The sequence below is a fragment of the Centroberyx gerrardi genome, chromosome 20 (genome assembly GCF_048128805.1).
Source record: "Centroberyx gerrardi isolate f3 chromosome 20, fCenGer3.hap1.cur.20231027, whole genome shotgun sequence".
Classification (NCBI taxonomy): Eukaryota; Metazoa; Chordata; class Actinopteri; order Beryciformes; family Berycidae; genus Centroberyx; species Centroberyx gerrardi.
The window spans coordinates 20856977-20867733 of record NC_136016.1 but is presented as its reverse complement, the minus strand read 5'-3'; the positions used below and the strand labels follow the sequence as shown (position 1 = coordinate 20867733).

General features: G+C 42.2%; 1 protein-coding gene across 1 annotated transcript; it reads left to right on the top strand.

Moving 5' to 3' along the window:
• Window positions 1–6348: 6348 nt before the first annotated feature.
• csdc2a (cold shock domain containing C2, RNA binding a) lies at window positions 6349–8511 on the top strand. The gene is made up of 3 exons (XM_071909769.1): window positions 6349–6536; window positions 7006–7128; window positions 8349–8511. Exons 1-3 carry the CDS (start codon window positions 6349–6351, stop codon window positions 8509–8511), a joined length of 474 nt encoding a protein of 157 aa, XP_071765870.1.
• Window positions 8512–10757: the final 2246 nt, after the last annotated feature.

Below are 10757 nucleotides of genomic sequence, written 5' to 3'. Positions count from 1 at the left end.
CAGTGCTCTCCAGACACAGCAGTGAACTCAGACTCATGCTCTTTCCATCTGTATTTTCAGTGCCCTTTTTTGTGGGGTAATGTTTCTTTTTTTTTTTTGCTCTTCCCTGTTTAAAACTCCAGTTGCACAGCAGTGATACTCCCACCACAGTGGAAAAACACAACCTAAATACTGTAACCAATATGAAATACTTTATGTATTGATTTTGAATGAGTACAGTGTTGGGGAACGTAAAAGTAATGAGTTGTTTTACCTCTATCTTAAAAAGGTTTTTACTTTTTTCTGCTTTCTTTTTCAAATTTGAGCAAACGAAAATGAAATTATCTGAAAGAAAAATGAAAGTAATGACATTCTAATTTTAAAAAGTAATATCAGATAACTGAAAACGAATATGTTAAATTATTAATTGCAACTAAGAAGTAATTTACTCTTAACCTGTTACTGAGATTAGTCCATCTTTAGTAAATGTTTTGCAACTGGAGTAAAGATGCCATGTATTTCTTTTTTTTTTTCTTTTTTTTTTCTTTTTTCTGACCCCTCCTCAAAACACAATGCAGTTCTCACCAAGAGGTTCAATCACTACATGAAGTTATATGATATTTCAGACTCAAACCACTCTCTTCCTCTGACCCGCTGTATGGTTCCATGTATATTTAAATGTTTTTTTTTTCTTTTCCCAGTTTTTCTTTTTTTTCTGTGTTACGGAAACGAGTGCTCTTCAGTTGCCAATGGGTTGTAAAATAAAAATTCACAGATCTCATTTGTTTACATCGGCTCCAATGATGTGGCTGAAATGTGTCTTTGGTTGGATTATAGATAGAAGTAGAGTAGATATAGTAGTAGTATAGTAGATATACACTGAATGTACACAATCCCAGGGACACTTTCCATGAAGTACACTGATGAGGTGAAATCAGGTAAAAGCCATTATCCCTTATTGATTTCCCTCATTGATTTCCCTCATTAAATCTATACTAATCACAAAGGATCTAGATGAAGAGGAGCGGACGAGTTAGAGAAGGATTTTGAAGCTTTGAGACAACTGAGATGTGGATTGTGCAAAAGTGGCTGCAACTCAATATCAGGAAGACGTCCCTAATATTGTACACATTGTGTGTTTTATACATGATCTCACATATCACAGTGCGTATCTACACACATCACAAACTTAATCTGTGACAACTTTGCTTAGTTTAAGAGTTTTACTGGATTCCACATCATGAAAATGAATGAAAATGTCAATTTTATATCATCTTTAATCATATACAGTAAATATAAATAGAAGACAATTTGTAATGTGATTATAGGGCCCCTTTAAATTACATGCACCGTTTGTGCGCATCTTCTACCTGGTCTAGTTTATATGACAAATCCTCCATACTCTTAACAAAATGCTCAGGCAGATTGTTGACACTGAAAACCTGCTCAGAAATGAAAGGGTTAGAAGCATTGGTACTGTAGATGTGTAGGACAGATCTGAAGCTAGAGCCATGGTAAAATAATTTTGAGCTGTGGCTGAAACATTTTTTTTTTTTTTGTGGCTTGAATCCTATTTTGAGCGACGGGTCTTGATAGATCCACAGCAGCAGCTGCACAGCAGAGTCCAGACATGCAAGAAAAACCTGAATAAATGATCTGCGTGTTTCTTCCACACAGGAGGGAATCTGCATCTGACATGTTTTGATTTCCTGTAATGAGAGAATCTGATGCCTTTGATTTCAAGGCACCTGGTTGACATGTCATTAATGTCGAGTCTCAAGTCTAAATGTAGAACAGCAAGTCAAGTCAGAACAAATCAAGAGTCCAGTATCAATTTAATATCTTAAAGAAAACTAAATATCTAGGACTTTTCAATGCAATATGGTTTTAATAGGATAAAAACTTGGTAAGAGCATCATGAGTTTGATTTCTATAATCAGTTTCAACTTCAATAAATTCAATCATTCCATACAAATTCAGAAAACAGAATTGAAAATGGCATTCAGACACAAATAGTACCCGTCTGTCTGAGTGTGTGTGTGTGTGTGTGTGTGTGTGTGTGTGTGTGATGGGTAAACCAAATAGAAAGATATCCGGTCTTAATCCATCCAAAATCCAATTAAAGTCCACATTTTTTTTATTCTCATAACTACCAAGATATATATATAAAAAAAATGAAATTCACAGAAGAGGCGGGACAGCACACTCCATGAATAGAACAACCAAGAATTTATTGTGTGTGTGTGTGTGTGTGTGTGTTTTTATTGTGTCGGCACCCCCCCCCCCCCCCCCTCTCCATCTCCCTCCCTTTCACTCGCTGCTTTTCATCCAGCCTGTGTGCGCCACATCCATACCAAGAGACCCTGACTTATTCACCACATGTCCCCGCAGCTTTAACATCGGATTTAATCACATAATTGCCTTATATAACGCCGACAAGTCGAGACTGACGGCTGCTCGGCGTTTTCACGGTAAGAAATCGATTAATCAATATGGTTTATGGGCGTTTTGTAGAGATTCAGTCTGCTTTTTTTTTTTTTTTTTCCTCAATCGGGCATCCGGCGTCGGTTTATATCGGTATTGTAATAAAATTCCGGGGTGGTAGCCTGTAACTTTAGAGGTAAATTTATCATCTACATTATCATCTTTCATATGTATTATTGTTTTATACGCAGGCGCATTTTTTGGCATCCTAATCTTGGCGATCAATCGATGTGAGCATCCTTTCTCCTCCTTGTCTCAAGCTGCCACAATATGAGAATGTTCTGGAATCAAGACGCCGGGGGGGCTTTTATTTTGTAGTGAATAATTTAGGCTGGAGACTGCTTGCTTCACTTACAGCCTATAGCCTATTTTCCCCCGAAAGAGGCTCATTTAAAGTTTAAAGTCGAGCCTTGCCCGCTGCTCAAAGCGCCCAGGCTGTGTACAACTGTGTGTGTGTGTGTGTGTGTGTGTGTGTGTGTGTGTGTGTGTGTGTGTGTGTGTGTGTGTGGACCTACGTGTCTCCCATGCTGATGCAGTGGAGTACAGGCAGCCTCAGTGCCCTGGTTTGGTCTTTTGTGTGTGTTTTGAGCCCCTCCTGCCCCTCCTGCCTCCACCCAGTGTGTGATGTGACATTTCACACTCCGGCTGATTGAGTGTTTCACCAACTTTAACAGAGACACACTGCAGCGCTGCAGAGTCACTGGACAAGTCCATCTGCTGGACCGTTATCGACCTAACTGGGCTAATGAAAGAGTTACTGAATTATTTATAGGCTGCATGTTTATGCTCTGTAACTGCACATCACATGTTGTGTTGGTGTCAGTGTTTTCTCCTGTGTCACTGTGAAGACAGATGTGTGTGTGTGTGTGTTCACCAGCATCACTCCAGCATCACTCCAGCATCACTCCAGCATCACTCCCACACCCAGCATGATACCAGGAGGAGAAAAGACTCTCTCACACATCGGCCATTTTCAGCTTCTGTCCTAAATAAACTTTGGGCTGAGAGATTTAAAGAGTAACTAAGAAATCTGAATCTGACTCTGAGTAACTAAACCCCAGACCCAACTCTGTGTAAAGCCTGACATCTAATGGTAAAAAGTATGCTACTGATATTGCCATCTGCTATTGGCTGATCTTTGGTCCCAGGTGATGTCACCACCTGTGGTACCTACTCTATAGAAGGTGACATCACCTGGCACCAAAGATCAGCCAATAGCAGAGTTACCACCGTTTTTTGGAGCGCAAGTTAGCTAACTGGCAAACTTGAGTGGCAAAGAGGGAACTCTGTTTAAAATATAAAAAATAAATAATTGCCACTGACTTTTTTATTCATGATATTGGAAGGTCAGCAGCTAGCTAACTAGCTTACCTAGATAGCTATAGGCTAGTATGGCTAGTTTGAACTTAAAGGTCAGCTAGCTAACTAGCTAACCTAGATAACTTAGTATGGATAGATTGTATTTTTTCAGTTAGCAGCAGAGCGACAGGCTTCATAATATTAGCTTCCTCCTCTCTTACCTCTTGTCTTTTTCACTGGGCTTCAGTTTAACGTAGCTCCAACTCTCTTTTAATGAAAGCAACTGTTGGCTTCTCAAAAAGCTGTTAGAAGTTGCCAGATGATGTCATAAGCTAATTTGCATATGAATATATTTGCTACACCAATCCTGCTCCCTCCTGCTCTTAGCAGAGGGAGGTTATGCTTTGTATGGGAAGCGCTGAGCATCCGACGTAGCACAAATGTACGTGCATCAGCATCAGCATCAGCCGCCAAGCTGTCACTCAGAGTAAACACACTGACATTTTCCACAATGATCTGAAAAAGGAGGTAGATTTATCACTAGTTGCTTTTGAGAGATTAAGTCTGAAAAGTTGCAAAAATAAAAAAAAACGACAAAGTAGCCCAGTTGGCATCGGTGGCCATTAGCCAGAAAAACTGTGGTTCTTTGGCTCCGCCCATTGAGGTTTAACTCGACCAATCAGATTATTTCTGCCTCCAGAGCAGCTCTGCCTCAGGAAGTTTTAAAGCCTGCGACCCGGTGGTCCAGTTTGAAGCTCGGCCTCTAGTCCACCACACACACTGCTATATTTAGACTGAGAGAGAGAGAGAGAGAGAGAGAGAGAGTGTGAAAGTGAAGTGATAGGAGCCTGAGGGATGTACTTTGCCACACACTGAACTCATCAATCTTAGACTTGTCACACATTCAGTCTGCAGATGTTTCGATGTGAAGAGTCTTGAGTGTTGCACTGTAGCACAATGGATCGTTACATCAAATCCTTTGTATTTGTAATGAGCGTCATTACAATAAGCGAGCTAATGATACACACATCACTGCTCTCAGTTACACAATAACTGGGTTTTGTGTCGAGGCATGGGGACCGATCACTCCTCCTGAAATGCCTCGGAGAACGTCTCGTTGTTTGAATACAGCCTACAAAGAGCCGTCCCATAATGCACGTCGGTCTCTGTCCGACTGGGGGTTTTAATACAATAAAGTGTGGCGATCCGAGCCGAGGCCCGGCGAGGCAGGATTATTATTTAAATCGTCTTGGGACATTTTCAAAGCCGGCGAGATCAGAGTCGGGCGCTCGGAAATCAAATCGCTTTGTTATTGTCATTTTTCTCTCACAGCGGCTTCCAAGCCTTTGTGCGGCTGCTTATTGTTTCTACGGCCCAGGAGGACTTAAAGGGAAAATCCACCCTAAGACACTTAAACACTCCAGATATTTCCAGTGCAGCTACAGTGGAGTTTGGTATCAGAAAATGTTTCAGCGATCTAAAACGTCAGCGGTAAACGTCAGGTTTTGGTGTCAGTCCCTCAGAATCAAAGAGCGAGGGCTTCTTTCTAGAGCCGCCATTTTGCACCAAGAGACGTTCAACAATCATACAGGGAGAAATCCATCGTAGAAGAGGAGAGAGACCAGTTTCTCCACCCACAGGAGCAGGAGAGAGACCAGAATGCACTGCAGCAGAGAGACAGGTTTGAGTTAAGGCTCTCATGACTTGCTTTTTCTCGACTGGAAACACTCGCTCTCCTGCTGTTACTATGCTATCGCTATCACTCTCTCCGTGTTCTCCGGGGGTTGTCGAAAGGCATTCTGGGAAATGTAGGAAATCACAAGTAGAAGTAGACAGAAGAGGCAGGTTGAGGGAAAGTGGGTTCACCAAAAAAGTCACAAAATAACTCCTGGAATGATATGAACATCACAAATTGTTGATATATTACAGTGAAAGAGTATCTGGAGTGTCTGCATGTTTGTAAAAAGTTTGATATTTGATAAAGCCTCTCTCTCTCTCTCTCTCTCTCTCCCATCCTCCCCTCTCTCTCTCTCCCATCCTTCCCCCTCTCTCTCTCTCCCATCCTCCCCTCTCTCTCTCTCTCTCTCTCTCTCATCCTTCCCTTCTCTCTCTCTCTCTCTCTCTCCCTCTCCCATCCTTCCCTCCCTCTCTCTCTCTCTCTCTCCCTCTCTCTTGCTCTCTCTCTCTCTCCCATCCTCCCCCTCTCTCTCTCTCTCCTCCCATCCTTCCCTCCCTCTCTCTCTCTCTCTCCCTCTCTCTCGCTCTCTCTCTCTCTCTCCCATCCTCCCCCTCTCTCTCTCTCTCCTCCCATCCTTCCCTCCCTCTCTCTCTTGCTCCCCCCCCCTCTCTCTCTCTCTCTCATCCTTCCCCTCTCTCTCTCTCTCTCTCCCATCCGTCCCTCCCTCTCTCTCTCCCCTCCCCCTCTCTCTCTCTCTCTCTAATTTCAGGAAACGGTTGCTCCACTCCTCCTCACTCTTGCCATGCAGGAGGTGTAACCCCTCCTTCCCCTCCTTCTTCCCTGCGTTGCCATTAAAGGCAGCCAAAAAAAACAAAAAAAAAAGACACCCAACCCCATCACCGGTAAAGATGGCCGACGCCGAGCCGTCCTCGCCGGCGACGCCCCCGCTGCCCCTCCCCTCCCCCCGCACCCCCCTGCAGCTCTCCTTCCCCTTCCTGAGGGAGGGCAGCCGGGTGTGGGAGAGGGAGAGGAAGCCGCCGCAGCCGGGCGAGCTGCCCAGCCCGCTGCCCACCAAACGCACCCGCACGTACTCCGCGTGAGTAGGAGCGGTGTGTGTGTGTGTGTGTGTGTGTGAGAGAGAGAGAGAGAGAGAGAGAGAGAGAGAGGGGAGTGGAGTTACTTGGCACAGTTGTATGTTGGCCTTGGTGATGCTGTTTGTACAGTTTGTTACCAAGCAGTGACTATACAATCTGGTTTGTGTGTCACTGTGTGTGTGTGTGTGTGTGTGTGTGTGTGTGAGACAGAGAGAGAGATGGTGGAGCCTAACTTCTAGTGAGTGTATGTATGTGTGTGTAAAGTGTGTACATCTGTCATCCCCTCTCAGACTCTATTATTGTTACTACTACTAATAACAATAATGATCATATAAGTATTATTATTATCAGACTACCAAAAGAGCTCTACATTTCTACCAGTCTAAGTACATAGTGAGTGACACATGCCTCCCTCTTTATTCTCTCTCTCTCTCTCTCTCTCTCTCTTCCTCCCTCCCTCTCTCTCTGCAGGACGGTGCGAGCCACATCAGGTCCAGTATTTAAAGGGGTGTGTAAGAACTTCTCCAGGTCTCAGGGTCATGGATTCATTCGCCCTTCTCGTGGAGGAGAAGACATCTTCGTCCACATCTCTGAGTGAGTCACCCGACCAACCGGCCGTCCAGCTAACAGATGAATTAGTTTAGTTTAGTTTAGATGCCGAGTCAGGGTTTTCCTGGCATCAGATTTGTTTTTGGAGGTCGGTCTTTGTTTCCAAACCCTCTCAGCTCTCCCTTTGGCCTCTAATATCTGTCATATCACTTCTCATGACACACTACAGACTGGCCTTTATGTAATTGTTTATCTTGTTTTGCTGCTGTTGTAGGGAGAGCCAAATTCTAATGGGTCACAGCACTTGTCTTCTTCCTCTCTCTGTTTTTTGACTTCCTCTCTCCTTGCATAATGAAGCTTTGATATCAGTATCGTTGACGTCCAGTGAAACCTTGTATCTCCAAAATGTCAACTCTTCAGGAATGAAGAGAAGAAGAAAAACAGCCTTGTTTTCAGCTTGACTACCGTGTATTTTTGAGTTTTGAAAGGTTTTCATAAGACCAAGGGTGGTAGAACTGTCTCACCCCATAGAGGAGCATGTAATCCTTCAACTGAAATTAAAACATGAGAATCACCATGATTAGACTTACAAGGTTTTGCAGGTTTTACACATGACAACAGTGATATATACTGTTGGTTATGCATAGTCAAGCAGCTCTAATATTAAAACATAATAGATTGTATTCTTTGCTCAGTTCATCACTTAAGTTGGGGCGATTATGACAGAAATTAGCTGGAAAAACGAACTTTTCAGCTTCTCAATATTTCATAAACGCAGATGATTACATTCAATCAAATCACTATGAAACCAAACCTCTTAATTTTATCCCTGAAATGTCCTTAACTTCTCCATTACATAAACATTAATTATCCATTAAAAATAACATAGCTTTAAAAAAGTAAGGTTAGTATCATGGGTTAATAAGGGATTTATTCATGGGTTGATTCACAGAGACACTAGTAATTAAGGGATTTCTCATGCATTTTGTGCAGGTTTACAGGGTTATTAAGTGGAAATTAATGGAAAAGTTCCAGTTTCCCTGAATTTTTCATTAAATTAGAAAGTAAGGAGTCAAGATTAAGGGGGTGTTTAAATAGGTTTCGATGGGATTTCCTCCATTAATAACTGATGATTAATGAATTAAGGGGTGTATTCATGTAAATTAATGGAAATGTAAAGTGATTTTAAGGGATTGCTGGTTCGTAGAGAGTTTGTTAACAAATGTCCCAAGATAGCTAATGAATGACATGATATTCCTTGACAGCATCGATGGAGAGTACGTGCCTATGGAAGGAGACGAGGTGACGTACAAGGTGTGTCCCATCCCTCCCAAGAACCAGAAGATCCAGGCGGTGGAGGTGGTGATCACCCACCTGAACCCAGGCACCAAGCACGAGACCTGGTCCGGCCAGATCATCAGCTCCTAGACCCGCGCTCCAGGCTGCAAGGGCCGCAAAGGCTTCTGGGAGGGAGCCGGAGGATTCGGATTAGGTGTTAGGTTTTAAGTTATAGGGGTCGGACGTTTGGGAACAGAGGTTTAGAGATGAGGGAGCGGAGTGTGGGGTTTGGTGAAGTTGGGTTTGAAGGTTATAGGATTTGAATGTTCATGTTTGATTTTTAGGTTTTGAATGTTTTTGTTTTAAGGTTATGGTTTGATCCTTTGGGGTTGAGTTAAGGGTTTGAATGTTTATATTGGATTATTAGGGTTTTGCGTATTTGCATTTGAAGGTTAGGGTTTGAATGTTTGTTTTTGAAGATTAGGGTTTGAATGTTTACGTTACATTTTTAGTGTTTGAATGTTTGGGTTTGGATGTTTTTGTTTTAAGGTTATGGTTTGATCATTTGGGTTCGAAGTTTAGGCTTTGAATGTTTGGTTTTGAATGTTTTCATTTGAAGGTTAGGGTGTGAAAATTAGGGTTTTATGGTTTAGGATTTGAATGTTTACATTAGGTTTTTTCCGGTTTGAATGTTTTTATTTTAAGGTTATAGTTTGATCGTTTGGGTTTGACGATTAGGGTTTGAATGCTTTGGTTCGAAGTTTGGGGTTTGAATTTTTGGGTTTGATGTTCAAGGTTTGAATTTGTTGATTTTTAGGGTTTGAATGTTTGCGTTTGAAGGTTAGGGATCAGGGCTTGGTGCTAAGATTTTCACTTTGGGGAAAAGAGTATTTTTCAGTTGGGGATTGAGTGGGTGTGGGTGGGACCGGAGGCTTTAGAGGAGGTGAGAAGTTCAGGCGGCAGGAGGGTTAGGAGCCGGATTCAGCTCCACTTTCCCTTCAATATTGTAGCACTACTGTATTTTTTATGTCTATTTGGCAAGCTTAGAAATCCAATATGTTGTAGCCAACTCCAATGACGGTCATACATTGCAGTGGTAGAGACAGTAGCTGGATATGGGGCGGGGCTGCTGCTGGGGAAACCAGGCCAGAGGGTTTGGGGTCGGGTGGAGAGAGAGAGAGAGGAAGGAAGAGGTGAGAGACGAGACCAGGCAGAGGATGGAGTGATTCATTAAAGATGTAATTAAGCAGAGATGCAGCAGAGATGGTATAAAGCATGTGTAGGAGGGGAAGCAAGGCATTTAAGTCAGCGGTTCTCAACCTGTGGCTCGCTGGGTGAATTTGGGGCAACGTGGAATCGGAAAAGATCATGTTCATGTTTTTCATCTTTGTGCTAAACGACTTTCTCTTGTGAAATAAGGAGCATTTTCAGCCTTGAGGCTTTTTTCCGATAATGAATCAAGTAAAAATAGCCCGAAAAGGGAAAATTAAAACTCATCATGTCAAAGTTCATTCACCTCCATTAGTCGTTTTTTGTTATGGGGTCGCGAGCTGAAAAGGTTGAGAGCCACTGATTTAAGCTGAACTGAAGGGACATGGGTGATGATCTGTTTCATTAAAAAAAAGAAGAGGGAGTCCAGTACGTTTCATGCGGCACGGCGAACGACTGTGAGAACAAAAGCAACGAGCCTTCCTAAAATTAAGTTTGAAAAGATTTATTTATTTATTTACTTATTTATTTCCGTTTGTAACTGCAGGGACGACAAACTAAAAGGCTGCGTTTCTAAGTCTTTGTGCCAATCTAAGCCTGTCTGAATACGCTGCACACCTCACTCTAATGACACTGCCCTGTCACGCCATCGTCAGACAGAAACCTCCAACCTCTCCAAACACGAATCATTCATTTCTGCAGTTAGAATCCTTTTTAATTACTACGATATTCCAAATTACACACATTTATAGTTATTTTGGAAAGCAGCATGTTCTGTAGCGTTTGTTGTAATTTCCGTAGAATGTGCTCATTCTATTTCATCATGCAGTAACATAGTTGGAGCCAGGTTTCCTATGCATCTTTTTATTAAAAAAAAAAAAAAAAATCAACTTTAATTTCTCGCCATGATCGTGACTTAACATTATAGTAACGTACTGTATCTGTTTGGTTCCTTCAAAAACGTGGGGAAACCACCAGTTTGAAGTTTGATTGTGTTTCGCAAGCACTTTTCTTTGTCAAATCACTGTGACACCGTGTTTTGTCATTAAGAGAAAAGTTTGAATAAAAACTTAATACAGTATTCACAGAACTGCGTGGGAATGTGTGGATTATTTGCAAAGACTAAAACACAATTCTATTCTGTTCTGTTCCTGCAGCTCAGATTTTTTTTTTCCTCAGCAAATCTC

Bases quoted from the DNA above. Each gene is read 5' to 3' on its own strand.
- csdc2a (XM_071909769.1), top strand. From the start codon at position 6,349: ATGGCCGACGCCGAGCCGTCCTCGCCGGCGACGCCCCCGCTGCCCCTC. The intron at 6,537-7,005 runs GTGAGTAGGAGC...CTCTCTCTGCAG, and splicing joins CGCACCCGCACGTACTCCGC to GACGGTGCGAGCCACATCAG. The intron at 7,129-8,348 runs GTGAGTCACCCG...ATTCCTTGACAG, and splicing joins ATCTTCGTCCACATCTCTGA to CATCGATGGAGAGTACGTGC.